Source organism: Centruroides sculpturatus, unplaced genomic scaffold, assembly GCF_000671375.1.
Source record: "Centruroides sculpturatus isolate CEXI.00-Female unplaced genomic scaffold, Cexi_2.0 scaffold508, whole genome shotgun sequence".
In the NCBI taxonomy this organism is placed as follows: Eukaryota; Metazoa; Arthropoda; class Arachnida; order Scorpiones; family Buthidae; genus Centruroides; species Centruroides sculpturatus.
The window spans coordinates 225,087-243,564 of record NW_019384691.1 but is presented as its reverse complement, the minus strand read 5'-3'; the positions used below and the strand labels follow the sequence as shown (position 1 = coordinate 243,564).

At 33.0% G+C, this 18,478-nt stretch overlaps 1 protein-coding gene across 4 annotated transcripts in view; it reads right to left on the bottom strand.

The window, feature by feature from the left end:
- The window catches only part of LOC111627334 (transcription factor A, mitochondrial-like), a 30,296-nt gene that overhangs the window by 10,254 nt on the left and 1,564 nt on the right, over window positions 1–18,478 (bottom strand). The window contains exons 2-7 of one of the 4 annotated variants that reach the window (XR_002756982.1): window positions 15,734–15,885; window positions 15,070–15,140; window positions 11,011–11,154; window positions 7,770–7,865; window positions 6,992–7,048; window positions 4,123–4,265 (exon numbers count right to left, since the gene is read on the bottom strand). Coding sequence is in view for 3 of the 4 variants with exons in the window: in XM_023370885.1 (XP_023226653.1) it covers window positions 4,518–4,640; window positions 6,992–7,048; window positions 7,770–7,865; window positions 11,011–11,154; window positions 15,070–15,140; window positions 15,734–15,885 (643 nt within the window). In the remaining variant the exon portion in view is untranslated. Of the gene's footprint in view, window positions 1–3,175; window positions 4,266–4,285; window positions 4,641–6,991; window positions 7,049–7,769; window positions 7,866–11,010; window positions 11,155–15,069; window positions 15,141–15,733; window positions 15,886–18,478 lie in introns of those variants that run through there. The other 3 variants (XM_023370886.1, XM_023370887.1, XM_023370885.1) reach the window with 3 other exon arrangements.

Here is an 18,478-nt window from a genome sequence, read left to right as displayed (position 1 = left end):
TATAATATTCATTAATGGGTATTTATTTCTATATGGTATCCAGTCTGTATTTGATTTCAATCAATGTCTGAGCCAACATATCAGGAGCCACACTGTTAATGTCATCCGTGATTCTTGTATGTGGGGCTTGTGTCACACTTTTGTAACACACACATGATCCTTGGCATACTCCAGAGTCAGGCGAGTGGGTGGGTTGAGGGTTGAGCATTGAGCTGCCTTGGCAAATCTGACAATCTGGACGATTGAGTGGTCTGGAATCAAACTTTAGTACGAGGGTTCCATCTTGTTGGAAGGTGATGTTGGACTGCTACTTGTTTAATATATCCTTGCATCCATTAGAAGTGAACAACAACAGTTCAACTATTTGGTTCTTCATTAATCCACATCAACTGTCAGACTACCTCTGATATGTTCTCATACAAAACAAGGATTTTCAAAATTCCAAATCTGAACAATATGATTTATCTTCCCAGAAAGATGAAAATTCACTGTCAGAATATATTACCATGTTCCAAACTGTGGTTATTCCTCAATCCAGCCAAGGATATCAATGGAAAAGGTACCTTGGAGTGTGTTAGTTGACTTAATTTCCTGTACTTATATCTTGCAATTACTTAAGCAAGAACCTGTGCAGAGTCATAATGGATACATGGATGTTCACAAGATACCTTTCAAATGGACTTAATACAGGCTTTCAGCAAACACTTGGAAATAAGTGGAGAAAGACTGCAAGACATGTTAACCACTTCTATGGCTCTTTTTCTAGTGCCACTCATGTATGATTTTAAGACAAGGAGATTGCTTCTTGTACACATGGTATCCACTAACTTACCCCTATAGAGTTAAGTCAGTAGTTACCTTGTATACAAGAATTGCAAAATAGCATATTATCTGTGATCTGACAGCAATTTGAGTCTATACCAAGGGTGGCCAACATGAGGCCTGCGGGCCGCATGCGGCCCGCCTGGAGTCGTGTTGCGGCCCTCGGAGCTTGGTCAAATGAACGTAAATGTTAACTTTATTGTACATATCACCAAATGAACATTAGAAGAGTTAAGAAGGTTTGGAAGAATTCTATGAAATGTATTTGGACAAGGATAAATATCCTGCGTTTTACAAACATGCTCTGTCGATGGTTTTACTATTTAGAAACACTTACGCGTGTGAACAACTTTTTAGTCGCATGAAGTACATCAAATCACAAGTGAGAACACGAATTACTGATGTTCATTTGGAAAATTGTTTGCGTTTAGCGACAACATTAGTCGAGATCAATTTTGATGCACTTAGTTCTTTAAAACAAAGTCAGATGTCTCATTATTAAATATTTTTAATTGTCTAATAAATATGTTTCTCGGTTATTGAATAAGTGATTCTCAATTATGTTTAATTTTCTTCAAAAAAAATAAATATACCTATTTTTTAGTGTTTATTTACATTAAACCAGGCAAGTGTTTAACCACGATCTCACCTACTGGAAAGCAACGATGTGGTTGAAGCTGTAGCACGCTTGCTTGTTTACTTAAATTAACAAAAAAAAATTAGGTGCGTGGCCCGGCAGGAAATATTATTTCTGAAATTTGGCCCGCCTGCTAAAAAGGTTGGCNAATAAATATACCTATTTTTTAGTGTTTATTTACATTAAACCAGGCAAGTGTTTAACCACGATCTCACCTACTGGAAAGCAACGATGTGGTTGAAGCTGTAGCACGCTTGCTTGTTTACTTAAATTAACAAAAAAAAATTAGGTGCGTGGCCCGGCAGGAAATATTATTTCTGAAATTTGGCCCGCCTGCTAAAAAGGTTGGCCACCCCTGGTCTATACAATTGCACAATTACAATTATAAAAAATTAATATGGAATGATATAAATTATAGTTACAAAATAACACAAAAACTAACCAATTTTTGTAAAACTTGTATTCTTTCATTCAGGAAACCACACAACATGATAGATAGATTTCACTGGAGGGATGTAAATGCTCGAAATGCATAAGAAATTTCTATTTAACATCAATTAAATAATTCAATATACAGTAATATCTGATAACATCGTCCCTCTGTGGACCCCACATTTGCAAATTTCCTAAATGTTGCAGGTAATTTTTAAATTTTAACTCGGAATGTGAAAGTTACTGCACTAGCGATTTACTTGGGGGCTTGGTGAATCGGTAAGTAAACAATCATTCCCATGTCATGTGGGATTGAATTCCCTTCTATTTTTAAAAGCAAGCTGAACTCTCATTGGCTTTGAGCAACCAATAAGATTGCATTTCTCCTGAATACAGTGGAACCCCGGTTAACGAACGTCCTGGTTAACGACCAAATCGGTTAACGAACTTTTATTTTGCAAAAATTTTGTCTCGGATAACGAACGTAACGGTATTTTGTGTCAAATTTTAGTTGGTGTTAGGCATGCGCGAGTTAAGCATTGCTTTTCCGAGTGTTTGTGCTATACTTCTTTTTTCAGTTTTGTGATTTATATATTTAATCAATATGCCATTCAAGAAAAAAAAAGGGCATAGTGGCAATAGAAAACGACAACGCGCTATCGCATTTGAGAAAAATTATGATTTAAAGAGTAAGACAATTAACTTTAGATCAGTTTCTTGTTCCTTACGGAAAGAGTTTGTTTGTTAAGTTATGGCAACGCAATAATTTAACAAACATATCCCCCTAGGCAGATCGCCCAAGTGTTGACTTTGGGGATCTGCCTAGGGGGAATGCCTTCTGGGAGGTGTTTTTAAGGGAAACTGGCCCCTATTTAGGCATTACAGACGTGGAGAAAACCCGGAAAACTCCACGTGGCAAGCCCGTCTGAGCGAGGTGCAAACCCACGAACGAACTCCCCGTGTTCAAGGTACGAAGACCACTTAGCCACTGGTGGGTTTCTTTTACCGAAAGAGACTTCGACTCGAAGAATCTTCCGATGAAGTGCTACCCGTTAATTTTTTGGAGGGGATTCCCCTTCTAAGCATTAAGGTTCATATATCTCCACTTTTCTGCCACCAACTACAACAAACGAAGGTATGTACAGTGCTATTTTATTAAACAAAGTTTACATGTTTGTTGCTGTAATGATAGATACTGCGTTTTCCTACATTTTCATCAAAGAAAATTACTGTATATTACAAATAAAATCACAAAAATTTCGAAGATTAGAATGGATTAATTGCATTTGCATTAATTTCTATGGGAAAAATTGCTTCGGTTAACAAACAATTCAGTTAACGAACGGAGTCGCGGAACGGATTAAGTTCGTTACCCAGGGTTCCACTGTACTTCCTTGCAATTTTCTTGAAGGATGGAGAGAATTGCTCTAAATATCTCTGCATGGTGTTCAGAGTTTGGACCAGTTTAAAATGATGGAAGAGGTGGTTTTGACTGAGACGGATGAATGAACAATTAGTGTGTTCCAAAATGAATGCTACCGTTTTAAATTACTGTAATCGTGTTAATTCTTATCAGGAGAAGTATGCAATTTACACCAATTGACAGAGTAATCCGTCTCCGGTCTGCATACAAATGTCTCACCATTTACTGCTTCTAGAAAGTGCAGTTCTGTGACAGAGAAGCCACTTTGCAGTCAGAATTGCTCGCGCAACACAATACTCCTGCGGCAGCCATAATTCTTTGGCTCCTGCAGATTACAAGATGAATATGCCAGAGCAAACATAGGAAGAATTTGAGTATCAGGTTAGATGCATGCTGCACGTGCTGAGAAATTATAATTGGAAAACCATCCGAGTTTCACATTTGCCCATGTTTTAATGTATATTGTTTTCACTAATCACTTCACTGTGAAATAAATCTAAATCAGACTCTTGACACATTTTATTCAGTACCGTATCTTTTATATCTTTGACAATAATTTAAAATAGCAGCATTCTTTCTTGGAAGTCCCTATACATTTATACTAGGCACATAGAGGTAAATAGCAACAACAGCAGACCTCAGCAGGGGGAAGAGCTAGGAATTAGTTAGAAACAAGCTTGTGATTGGAGCATAATTAGATTTTGCAAGAATTTTGCATTACTAAACCCCATCCTAAAGTTAAGCTCGTCATCTTTAGATTATTCAAAAAAAAAATAATTATTTTAAAAATTAAAGAATTTGCACTCACCAAAAATATTTCAATATCTGTCTAGTCACGTACTCTTAGTTCTGATAATTAAATGCGAGCCAAAATATAGTCCAAAGAACTCCAGCATTTGGATATTTACACTATTTCATATGAAAACCTGCTTGGATTTTCAGTAGATATTACTATAAAACAATAAAAAAAAATGTAAATAATAATATTCAAGAAGCATAAATTATTTTTGCTCTATTTGTCCCTTTAAAACACTTATCCAAAAACACAATATATAAATAAAAGTTTATTTTGGCAACAAGTAGCTTGCTGAATACTAAAATTAAAAAATAAATAATCCCTTCGCTGTTAATGTGCATTTATAAGTGTGTTTTTAATTATATCTACTTGATTTTTTTAAAATTTTAATTTAGTGAGTACATTTACTATGACTTCTTGTTTAATATATTTAAAATATCTATGAAGCCTTCATTTAACATTTTTGACTTCCAGTTTTCCATTTCATTGGTATATCTTTTTTTGTCCTCTTCCGATTTTCTTCTATAAATCTATAATATAAACAATGTAATTAAATTAATAATATCTAATATCATCTCCTATATAAGAAACTTACCTCCTACCAAGTGTAATGTTTTTACTAAAATTGAACAATGAAGTATAAATCTTACTCAAATACCATTTAAATTCACATTTAAAACTATTTAACATCACAATACGTTTTATATGTTCGATACATTTGGATCAAATAGGAGGGTTAAGAAATAGGTAGTGTGCCTTGGGGAGACTTTTCTGTAAGAAACTGGCTCCTATTTAGATGTTGGATGAGTGATGAAAACCAAAAAAACACCGTACGGCCAGTCTGTTGGATGGATGCAAACCCAAACTGGAATTCGGAGATTTTATCCAATCGGCCAATACCTTTAGTTTAAACGTCTGTCATCTTTACAATGTGGAAAGCATTGACGAAGGAAATTAAATGTTCAGCATGGTCTCCAGATCTAGAAACTTGAGACTAAAGAATTTTCCCTAGACTTGGAAGAAACTCAGAGGCTTGTAGTGGTTTCTAACTCTATAAATTACAACTTTTTTTTTTTATTACTCTATAAAAATAACATTAAGATTTTATTTTTTAAGAAACAGTCTAGATATTTCATTTGTTCAAAAAAATTAGCAAAAGGGAGTGCATTCTACCCTTGGGCCCCATATGAGATCTTGATAGCTGTCCCCTCCTTAATGTGCAGATTAAGGAATTCTCAAAAGAAATTTGGATATAAAAGCAGTTGTAAAATATTCTTCACAACTGTGAAGAATATTTTACGACTGCCTTTAGATTTTCACCTGGTGAAAGTAAAGATATTTTGTTTTGACTTTTGACAAGATTTCCCTTCTTTGATAATCAGAAAATTCACCAGTATAATAAGTCCTATTAATAAACATAGTCCAAGTAGACAATATATTCATAGAAAATGTAAAAAGTAAGGACAAAGAGATAAAAAAAGAATTATTATTCATTCCAGTTCTTCGATGGGCAAACAGTCATGGTGCTCTCATTGCCCGAACTTGATAACTCTTCTAGTTAACGTCTGTAGTGCAGAGAGTTAAAAAATTAAAAAGCACATTCATAGTGAATACAATTTCCTTAAAATGAATAAATTTTTATATCAATTAGTTCATTTAAAGTAAATTCAGTTTTCAAACTTAACATTTGAGAATTCTTTTATGTATATACGAGGTAGGAGCCTAACTATATTTTAGACGATACAAATAAAATAATGATAGTATCAGATTGTATGTGGACTAATAAAAAAGTTTTTTCTGCCAATTTTCATAAGTTGCTTGGAAACATTCATTTTAGTTAAACTTATTACATTAATTTGCAAGATGTTTGCCTCTTAAAGAATAATGCGCCTGTGCATATGGCTGCCATAGCATATAAACCACACTTCTTTACAGCAACGAATGCACAAGGTTGCCGTGAAGAAGTGTGTTTGAGGAACTTGACCATCCTTCCTGCAGTCCAGACCTGGCTCCTGGTGATTATTTATCTACTTCCAAAACTCAAAAAAGTGAAGAGTTGCAGGAAGCAGTTTATGAGAATTTTGCAGACAAAACTGCAGACTGTTTTTTCAACGGTATTGAAATGTTAAAAGTGTGTTGAACTGCAGAGAGACTATATTGAAAAATAACATCATTGTTTTATATATAAAACAGTCCAGAAACTTTTGGTGTCTACCACATATATATGTGTATGTCTATACAGGGCCTGTAACAAAATGCCAGAGTTCACAGCTATGTATTTTCGGTTTTTCTTATCTTATACAATCATGACATGTCTCAATTAAAAGTGTAAATGCAACTAAATGTGACATGCATCACTTCAAAATCTCTCTATGTACACACCTATCATTCTGCATGACATCCAGTAGTAAAACTCCCACCAAACCTGATGAGCCTTTCCCAGGGATCAAAGTATTGAAGTATATGGAGAATGTAAGTGTGCCTTTCGTGCACCCCACAGGAAAAAGTTGCAAAGAATTAGGTCCACCTCCTCCAGTGGTTGACTGCATCTGCAGCACATCCAATGTAATGTTACAAGGCAGGCTGAGAAACAGCAAGCAACTACCACCTATACAAATACAAGATAACTTGGAAAGTCACATGACATTTTGCCGTTAAAAACTGTTAATACATTTGGCTAAACACAAGTCAAGTCAAATGGGTCAAAAATATGAAAGATATTAATTAAATTGTTATGTTTCTTGTGATATTGAGTTTTATACTTAAATGTTGATATATTCTGCTTTATTGGCAGAGTGAAAATTAATCCTGATTTAAGTTATACATATATAACTTAAATCAGGATTAATTTCATTATTTCAGAGAAATAAACTACACTCACCTCTTTCCTTTCTTCTGGTAAGTCTTTCCATTCTTGACCTATTTTCTTTAGTGTTTCCTATAACAATATAGAGTTGTTATACCTCTATAAAATAGCCACAGAATTATAATTTAATATCAATGATGATATGGAATTTGTTATATCCTGTATAAAATATATGATATAACAAAATTTATTTTTCTAATCTCTAAAAAAAAAATCATATAAACAGATAAAAAATTATTCCAAAACTGATAAACCTTTATAGGTAGTGCACATTTACTCATTTTTCTTTTTAACTTTCTGCCCCTTTTCCTAGCAAGTCCATTATGGGTTTGGCCAAACCCAAAAATGAGACAGTTGGATGATGACGGACAAGATCTGATACCAGTTCTCGAAACTTTCTGGGATTTTTTTTGGCAAATCTAAAGTCAATCCCCCATTATATCTTCAATTATTATCTGGGTGGTCAGAAAAATCCCGGAAAATTTTGAAATGGTGGTCTCTCACAATGTCAGGCCCAGGTCACCCTCATTGTGGGCCCAGTTGGGTTCAATTAAAAGGCCTTTCAATGCCCTTGGAGCAGAAAGATACAAAAATGAAAAAAGTACAGATAACTAAAAGCAAAATTGTAGCAAAAGTTAAATATTTCACAAATACTGTATAATGTTAAATTTTGGATTTGAGTAAACATGGCTTGATTAAATAGTCACACATGCTATAATTTTATTATTATTTATCTAACGTACAGAATGTTCAAAAATTAAATATAAAGAAAAAATTAAGAGATGTTACTTACATTTGCTTTAGTACCGAAAGTCATGGAAGCCCTTTCGGCTATGAAAAAATTGTAAGGTGATCTGGGACCAACTGGCTTGTCTAATTTTTGAAGAGCCTATAACGTTAATAAATCATATTTATAATCATGAAAGTTTAAAAATTATAAAAATTAACTTATATTATTTCTAAATAGATTAATCGTTTTTAATTATAATAGACCAAACAATAAATGCAATGATAAACACAGAGACTAGACTGCTTCAGAGTTATACGACACGTATCTACCACTCGAGACTGTCCTTATTAGAAGAATATGGTAATTATGGAAGTATGCATGCATACATACATACATACAAGAAAGACATTGGCTGTACACAAAGTGTTTAACTGGCAGAAAAGAGGGTAAGGGAAAGGGGAGGGGAAGTAGGAGGGAGAGGAGATAGACAGTAGAGAAAGGTAGGATCTCTCTGAACAGCATACATACGGCTACAGTACCCTTTGTGTTTGATGTTGGCGTGCAGTTTTTAGACTGCAAGGCCATAGTCCCCTGAAGAGTCTAAAAGAAAACCCGAGTGTAGCGAACACCAATAATTGAGTGCCGCCAAGAATAGCTAAATGTAGAAGTTAGTACCAAGTGGCTGTTAGTAGGAAGACTTATATCTACTTAATACTAATAAAGCTGAATGCAATCACAAATCTTAATACTACTTAACAGCTAGACAGACAGTGCGTAAAGCAAATGAACACAATGACAAACTAGACGAGACGAACGGACCGACAGAGACAAATGAGCAAGACCCCAAAATTTTAATTTTTTTAATGTATTTATTTTATTTTTTAAATGTTAACTTACTAACTAAACTAACCTACCATAACCTAGGACAAACCTAACCAGACTAAAGCTAACAAACTGTTATGGAAGAATAGCAGTCCCAACTAGGACTGGCAGAACACACTAAGCAGCCTATACAAGGCATAGGGACACTTGAGGCCGAGTGCTCAATAACAAGGACAGCTGAGATGCAAAAGGAGAATCTTTTATTTTTCAGTAAGCAGTTCTTTTATTTCCATGTTTTATTTAAATTATATCCATTTTTAATTACAGTTACAAATAATCAATTAATTATGCATTATTTACTTTGAAATGGAAACATTTAAGTGATTATAGAAAATATGAAATGAGGGCTGACAGTAAATCACCAGCAAGTGCAAAATGAAAAGAAAATAATACGTATAACACACAATGCCATTTCCAACAAATTTTCTCATTTAATACACTACTTTGCCGATCCGACATGTTGAAAATTTTTGCTTTCCGCACTTTGCAGCGTAAACTAATTTCTCTAAGTGAATAAAAATCACTTTCCAGTTTCTCATTCATTTTCACTATTCATTGTCAATGTTGGTTAACCTTTAGAATGGACATTCATTCTTTCAAGTGACTGTTGTCTCCATTTTCCAAAACTCCAGAGTATGTAAGTCCAGTGAATAAAACAAGAAACAAACAAAACTTGATCAATTTTTTAAATATACATGACCTAATTTCACACTGTTTCATCTAAAGCTATGCCTAAAGTACAGGCTCTAGAGGGGTCTGAATACAATCAGTTTAAAATCATCCTGTACATCACCTATTACAAATATGCAAGAACAGCATTTTATATATGTATATACTTATCACCAATATGTTAGCTTAAGAATGTGTATGTCTCGATAGTTATGTAAGAAAGGCTATCTAAAAACTCTTTGAGAAAATAAGAAATTTATTTATAAACACTTTGTTACCGGTTTGTGGATTTCTAGTTGGGGCACGCTATTTAAAATTTGGTTCACACAAACATATCCTTAGCTTTTGGTTACGTCCAAGTTATGTCTTATGCTTAAGCCGGGTGCACGCATACTGGTATACTAACAGGAAGAGCTAAACAGGCGTGCCTTCCAGTACACCTGAATGCACGAATGACAGAATTGTCATTTTCTTCATTTGTAAGTTCAGATATACGAGATAGGCAAACTTATTCAGGTATACCTGTTGAGTAAACTGGCATATGTATACCTGGCTTTGCAATCCACATGTAATAGTCAGAAAACTTACAAAATTATTATATATTTGTAAGTAGTGCAGAAATCCTTGCTAGTTTGAAATTCAAAGGACAAAATACCATATTTCAAATGCCATGTAACTGATGTAATTTATTAAGCAAATGGAATACAGCAACATATATATATATATACAGAATGCTATTTTCATTATTTATATTANGTCGGATGCTCGTGCTGCTGTGGCAAATAATTTTTTTTTTTTTTGGATATTCCCAACAATTTTCCTATTACCTTGTGTTATTTTAAAGTTAATGGCAAATATCGGAAAGGAGAAAGAATGTTTGGTTTTATAATTGTTAATGACGTAAGTAACAAAGTACTATTTTAATTTAAAGACCGTGCGGTATTAATTAAACTGCAGTAAACAGCATGTGTCCAGTGAGAACCTCACGAATTGCCAGATAGGCTTTATAAAAGTAAAGCTGAATTCCTCAAAATATATCCCAAATTATTAAAGCAGCCCAGAAAGTAGTAGCCTAGAGTCCTAATCTGTTACTTGTAACCCAATCTTGCAATCCCGAAAACCCGCTGTATTTTATAAGAGAAAAAAGGGTAGTCCATGTGTAAGGTGACAACCAAAAATGTGTTACTACAAAAGCAAAGCCATATTGATAAGATTAGAGTTGTTCTTGGTCTATTGTTCTCTTAAAGTATGGAGATACTAAACAAATGTGCATATCACAGTTTGGACAGAATTTTCACTTCGTATTTCAAACTAACCGAATTCTTTAATGTGTAAATCTGTATAGACCCGGCTAGGACAAATAGTACAGTTTTAAACTATCTGAGTTCAAATTAACAAGGATTTCCTGTATTTAGTAAATTTACAAAATGAGACGATGTAAATAGACAGAAGCTACAGTTTGGCCACTGTGCTTGCGTGTGACCAAAGATCTATTTCTATTGTGTTTCTATCATTTTATCTAAATTTTATATAAACATTATAAATAAAATACAGTGGTTTGAATTATGAATGCCTCTCTCAATTTCATTTAAAAATTAGATTGGCTGAAGCCCGAACCATAAATTTCACCTGGAATGAAGCCAGAGTGGGAGAAATTGTCAGACCCCGCTTCTCCAAAACCCTAACCCTGTATGAGAATGGTGCTATTTAACACTATAATTGAGATTTGACAATATGTACAAACTTTACTCACAGATTTAAGGCGTTTTTGGGATTCTTTCCTCATTTGTAACTTGTCCTCAAGTGCTTGATGTTCTTCTTTAGTTAACGAATTCATATATGCCTCGTGCTGTTTCGTATATTCGATTGCACTTTCTTGGTACTTTTTGATGTACATCTAAACGTATAAACACATTTAATTATATGAAGTGCAATATTCAAGTTAAGAAAAAACACTTATTAATAATGAGTTTCTTAGAAAACAAGACTTAAAAGTGCAAACTAATGTTGGATAATAGTATTGTAGTAGTGATTCAATACACTTTGGGGTATATTTTATTTTTCTGTTATAATATTTTAAGAAAATATGATTAATTTATATCAAATAACAACCAAATTTTCATAGAATACTTCTTTTATTTTTAAAAAATACAATCGCAGAGATGTTTGAATTTACTTTACTTACGACGAGAATAGGAATAATATAGTTTTTCCTCGTTTGTACAAGTCGTCGGATGCTCGTGCTGCTGTGGCAAATAATTTTTTTTTTTTTTGGATATTCCCAACAATTTTCCTATTACCTTGTGTTATTTTAAAGTTAATGGCAAATATCGGAAAGGAGAAAGAATGTTTGGTTTTATAATTGTTAATGACGTAAGTAACAAAGTACACGATTCATTTAAAGACCGTGCGGAAGATCTGCAAGAAATTTACATAGAAAAGAAGGATTTGTCGGATCATCCCGATGTGGAAAAACTACATTGGTAAGAAAGATTATTTGTTGAAAAATTTATGAAATAGCTCTTAAAAAGATTTTGTGGTGTTACTCCGTATATTTATCATTTTTTCAAGAAGAAACAGATATGACATTTATGTATGGTTTGCCCGAATCCATGCAAGGATGGGATTTAATAGTAATCGATAATTTGATGTACGAATTGGCTCCGAAAACAGCATTTTTGTTACAACCGAATCTCATTACTGTAATTTAAGTGTGATTTTAATAATGCAGAACACGTTTCCAAAAAATACAATTATGAGAGATCACACGTTGGGACTTTTGGCGAAGACTACACCTTTGCAGCAAAGAGAAATACCGAAAAAAGATTCTCTGGATCAAATTAAAGTTTTATGCGAAATATGCGATAATTTGTTAAGAGGAAATATATCTGCCAATGTTCATAAATTAAGAAAATCAAAAACTCGAGATAAGAATTGTCTTAGTATTGAAGAATTACTTGAGAGTACTAATTTATCGAACGACAGTTAAGTGAATTAATTTCAAGATATCAGAGAACAGTTCATGCACCTAAAGAACCTGTCTGAGTATCTGTTGTACCGGATAAACCTGAAGAAACAGAATCTCAACTCGAAGAAAAACCTGATGATGATGCATTTATCAAACAAATAACTATATCTATACCTCAATTATATCAAAAATATGTCCCACATTTAATCAATAAACCAAAGTTAAATCATTGCGGATACACTTTCAAAGGTAAATTAATAATCGACGGTAAACCTGTTTCCAGAAACCATATAGTGGATTTAATTTCATATTTAGTGAGAAAGAGAATAACTGTGTTGGATCCGTTGATTTTAATGAATTTTGGGAGGGTTTAAAGAAAATAAACATTTCTAAAGAGTGGATCAATAACAAAAGTTTGGCAACTTTACCCAAAATTGGAGAAAACCGCAGTATTGGCCTAGAGTCCCAAAGAAATTTTCTCATCAATCTCTCTGAGAATATTTTACCAGTGGAAGAAGTCTTCGAGAAAGAGAAAAAAAGAGTCCCGAATGGAAAAACTTTTAAAATAGATATATTATAATCCGAAACCTCCTGCATTGTTTGGCGGTGCGAGTAAACTAGTTAAAGCATCTAATTTATCAAGTCCTACTGTTGAAAAATGGTTGTTTTCTCAACCAGTTTATACTATACATAAACCTGTACGAATTAAATATTTGCCAAGAAAAACTAAAGCTTTTTATCCTAATGACTTATGGCAAGCTGATTTAATCGAGCTAAAACAATTTTCTAGATTTAATAATGGCGTAAATTATTTATTAATCGTAATCAATGTTTTTACTAAATATTGTTATGTCGTGGCAATAAAGGATAAAAAAAGCTTAATCTGTTTTGGAATCTTTTCGATTCATTTTTAAACAGAACATTCCAAAAAATTTGCAAACTGATAAAGGAAAGGAATTAGTACAAAATCTGTTTAAAAAAAATTAAAAATTGATCATTATTCATACCTTCCCAATACAAAAGCTGCTGTTGTCGAAAGATTAAATAAAACTTTACAAAATAAAATATAAAGATTAATTACTTATTGTAATACTTAAAATATATCAATAAAATCCTCAGACAGATCCTGCTGACAACAGTATGGACTGGGATGAATACACCACTCCAATTTGGGACTAAAAAGTCCAAATTTAAAATTCTTTGTGCAGTTTTCTCTTTAAAAATGGCCCTTTTTGGCCTTACATTGGTACTGTATATGATAGGTTTGATTAGTATTATTCCAACATAAAACAGACACAGTTTATTTTTGTCATTTGTTAAGATACAGTCACTTGCATCTGGAAACCGAGCAGCCAACTTGAGTCGTCAAACCTATCTCTTTTTTTTTCTCAAACACAAGATTGCTGAAGAATACAAAAAACCTTTGTAAAATGACAGATTTGTGAAGACAATTGTTACCTTTTATTTGAGGAGAATTAATTGATGCTTAATGAGCAAAGGAATAATTTATACTAAATACTAGATCACGTATAAAGAATGGAGATGAGAAAAGAGCTGATGGTGAAATGTTGCAGGTCGAAACCGGTGTTCAAGATGTTACAATTTTGAATGAGCATTTTCTTGATAAAATTCACGTCACAGAATAATATTTGGGAAATGTGAAAAGTTCAGTAAAAACTTAATTAAATGGAACATACAGGCCTGTCTTATCATACAAAATGGATTGCATAATTTGTGATGAAATGTAAAATCAATTTAGTTGTGTGATTGTTTAATAATTTAGCAACATATTTAAACACAATTATAAAAAAAGTAAGAAAAAATTTGATCATTATTTAAACTCATGAGTTATAAACTACGGCTGTTTTTAATTGAGGTAAAGATTAGATAAAATATTAAATCGCACGCAAAATCCAAACATATCTAAATTTCAACTTTAGTTCTCTATTCCTAATATAAAGCTTGCTATTTCAGAATAAATTGCAAGACTCTCCGTCTAAGTAAAGATGTATGTGACTAATTATTAAATCCATAAATTGTCCCTCCGGCCCTCCCTTACTTTCCCAATTATCTTCCAGGCTACAAAGAGTTTGGCTTAAGTACTGTAGAGTCTTGCAAAATCGACCTAACGTGGACTAAGGTGATGAGTTATTCAAAAATGAAAAGTTTTATGGCATAGTGATGATTTAACTAGCGAAATTTCACAAAGCTATTGTGCATGCAAATTCATATATGTATTAACTGCATGCCAATAGTGACTATTTCTGTTTATAGATGAATTTTAATTTTAAAATATTGGTTATTCAGTGGGTACTTTAGAGTTTGCAACATTTGCATTGTAGCATTTTGAAGTGGCTCCTTTGAAAAATGGTTATATTCTTTGTTAACACTTGGAATTGATGCTATTATTTAGTATCACCAGTGAAGAACAATAATTTATTTGATCCTAGTGTTGAGTTATAGAGGAAAAATTAGATTACATGTCTTTCTTTTTATTTTTTATTTTTTGATGACATGATGAGTTTTATGGAATGTCAAGTTATCGAGAGTCCAGTTTCTGGGACTCTTATGGGTTTAGCTAAATTATCATACAATTATCCCATCCCGTCACCCTACCTCTCCTAAAACAGCACAATTAGTACTGACCAACTGCAACGTTTCATTGGGCCGACCGTACTTTAAAACACTCTCGAATAATGATTAACATAATTGCAATAATTTAAAATGGTAGCGTGCTTTTTGGAATGCTATGTATGTATGTATATGTATATAAAATATACAGAATTTTTTTAATTACACCATTCAAATTTTAGGAAATTAAAAATTTACAAACATACTTCTTACCTGTTTTTCAGCCTCGCTTAATGACCTCCACTTCTCACTTAAAATTTTTATTTGATCCTTACCACTGACTTCTAAAAAAATTTTACTATTAGTTTTTATTAATTTAAATTTCCTAAAAAGAATAAAAGTTAAAGAAAACTTTTTTAATACTATTCTTAAATTACTAAAATCAAAACTAATAGAAACTCCCCAACTACTCGCAAAAGCTTTTAATACATATCAACAGAATGATAAAATGGAAAATATATGTCGATCCAATTATCAAAAATACACCAGATATTGAATTAAATTTACAAATGTCTGTCATCTTAGATATACGAAGTGTAAGAATTTTCATATACAATTCTTATCTAGGCATATTGTGCTGTCCATTAATTACATGTACATGTACTAAGTGTTAAATCCACATATACCAGACTACAAAGGGTTCACATTTTTGTTTAGAGAGCAATGTTTTTTGAAAAAAAAAAGAAAACATATTTACGATTGATAAAACTCGTACAGTTTAAGTACGTGCATGTGTACAAAACTGCCACAAAACTATCTCATCCTATCCCCAATAGTAGTCACAGTTGTTACCGACCAAGCTACTGTATAGCTTTTTTAATGTAAGATATTATAATATTCTTGGTTATGCAAATTTAATACAAATTCAAATACTTACTCGAGTTATTACCGAACATTTCATTTCTCTTCTCTTTAATAAACAGCATATAAGACGTTAAAGGTTTCTTTGGACGAGAAGGATTTGCGTTCAAAGTATTCTTCAAACAAGGTTCTTTGGTATTAGCAAACCAAGACTTGAAAGAAATATTTCTAAAATAAATTTAAGTATTTTAATAACTAACTTTGGAGTGCATAAAATATATTTTAGATCAAGGTGCTTTTATTTTTGAATTTATTATTATTATATTCCACATCGTCGAGCTTAATTTATCTACATTCCATTATTGTTATCTCCTAAGTATGTTCGTTGTTGTCGAAACATGTTTGTGCTAATGGTGGCTTTGTATGCAGTTAAAAGTTGTTTGTGGTTCATGTATTATTTGATTCATTGTGTGTACTCATGTTAATGCGTACGTAATGGCTTTGTCTAAGGATAAATTCCACTTGAGCAATCTGGGCAATATAGAAATGATTAGGAATATTGTTTTGTATAATATGGAAATGCATGAAGAGAAACTGTACAATACTTTTGATTTTGTGTTGAATATAGAAATGTAACAGATGCCAATCTGATTGGAATTGGCAGGTCAATGTTATCAATATATTGGAATCGGTTCATTTTACAAACCCAAACTGATACAATTACACCTCTGAATGAGATGGTTGGGACCTTATCAGAGCTTTAGACCATACCCATAGTACAAAAAAGCCAAAGGAACCCCATCTCTACTTTCTCAAGATACTGCCCCAAAATCAGGTCATGCACAATTATGAGTCGCATAAACTGTTAAATGCAATATTCTTAGCTAAGAATATTGCATTTAACAGCTTAGCCCAAGTGACTTTGCTAGCTTCAAGTAGACCATTCAACTGTTCGTGGAGTACCTGATGTTATATTGTTTTTGGAGGTATGGGAGCTTGTCCTCATGTGAGCGACAAGCCCCAAACCCCCTAAAACAATGAAGTACTAGCAATTGCAAGCATCAAAGCACACGACTTCACGCAGAGTGTCAATCAAGGCAAGCAATAGCAAGCCTTGACCGATGAGGAGCATGGAGTATGTGTATATATATACATATATACAGTATACTAGATAGTATATATATATTTAAGCTTTTCAGAGTATAAAAATATCAGTTTAATGAAAATTAAAAAAATTATATATCTTGGTACATGGTAAAAACTGACCTTTACAGAATATCTCATGAAGGGTCGAATATACAGGTATTGTTCCTTTGACTGTTTTGCTCCTACAGATGTATACAAATCTAAGGGTGGTAAACTCATTCAGAGTTCACATCTTACCATTGTACTGTAAAACCATGGTGTAATAATACAGGTGATACCACTCTCCATTGAAGGACATTGATGAAGTGATTGCGATTACTTGAGTATCCACCATATGTCGTGAGGAGCTACAAGTCTATTTTTGCCATTGAATACCACTAGCTACAATTGCTAATTGAAATTTAATTTGTGCTAACTTCAGTAAAATTAGTGAAATTTACATAAAATAGTTTAAAAGTAATAGAATATGTGTATAATTTTTTAAAAAATTTTCATTAAACTGATATTTTTATACTCTAAGTTAAATATATATTACTTTTGTGAGATCCATGAGTTTACGGATATTTTAATCCATTTTTAAGAAAATTGTTATATCATTTTCGTCACGATCGTTACAATACATCACACAGAACATAATTGAATGACAGCTTTACTATCAACAAATGGACGAGAAGTTTGACAGTTGGTTGCAAAACAATAACATCTGATTGTGAAAGGAGAGGAAAGCGACACTGTTACATCAACGAAAGTCATCGCTGAACTTGCACCTGCAAAAGTAACTTTCATTTCCAAACAACTGCTAATCACATGACCAGTTTTCCCAGGCACATTAGTATATAAGGACGAAGCACCTACACTTCGGGGCGTTTGTCATATGGAAGCCCAAAAAAAAGTGCATTTTGTCAAATGGAAATAGCATTCGTCCGAGGATAAGACTTGCTCTCCATACGAGGATCAACTCATCTACTCCCAAGCGAACTGTGCACCTGCTATACGACCGAGAAACGCCACGAAGACAAGACCCACCACCCAACAATGCCATATACGTCGTCAATGATCAGCATTTACTCTCTGAGGTATTTTAGTTAAAATTGGTGTAAACTCTCTCTCCGTGTTCAAGAACTTAAGCACATGCTCATGGCATAGATAGTAGAATAGTCTAAACATCTAGCAAGAATTATCTGCCTTTATCCACATATAATTTATCTATTTAATCTTGTATTTGTATTTTCATGTATCTTAGTTATATTAAATCTTTATTTGTTATGTTAAAACCTGTCTATTAATTGGAAACTAGACATCTTATTGACTTATCCACCACGCTCCCCACTCAATTTAAACCCTCCTAACCCATCCACAGACGAGAGCAGCTTTTGCCAGACTGTCGTCAATTAAATGGTTTATAGGGACCCCCTGTAGCCCCCAGTTTCTCACACTTTAGTTATTAAATGTATCCTTTCTTGTTTGGATCACAAGCTAAGCTTATATTCCAATTAAAAAATTGTTGAGAATTCCATAATCCTTCATCTGCAGATGTACAGGAACACCACTAGTAATTTAACGATCCAGAACTACAGTTTAATTATGTTTATTTTGGTTGATTACATACATAACTAGATGAATTTTGGTCTGACTTACATTTTATGTCTCCTTTAGTAACTAAAATTATTAAGAG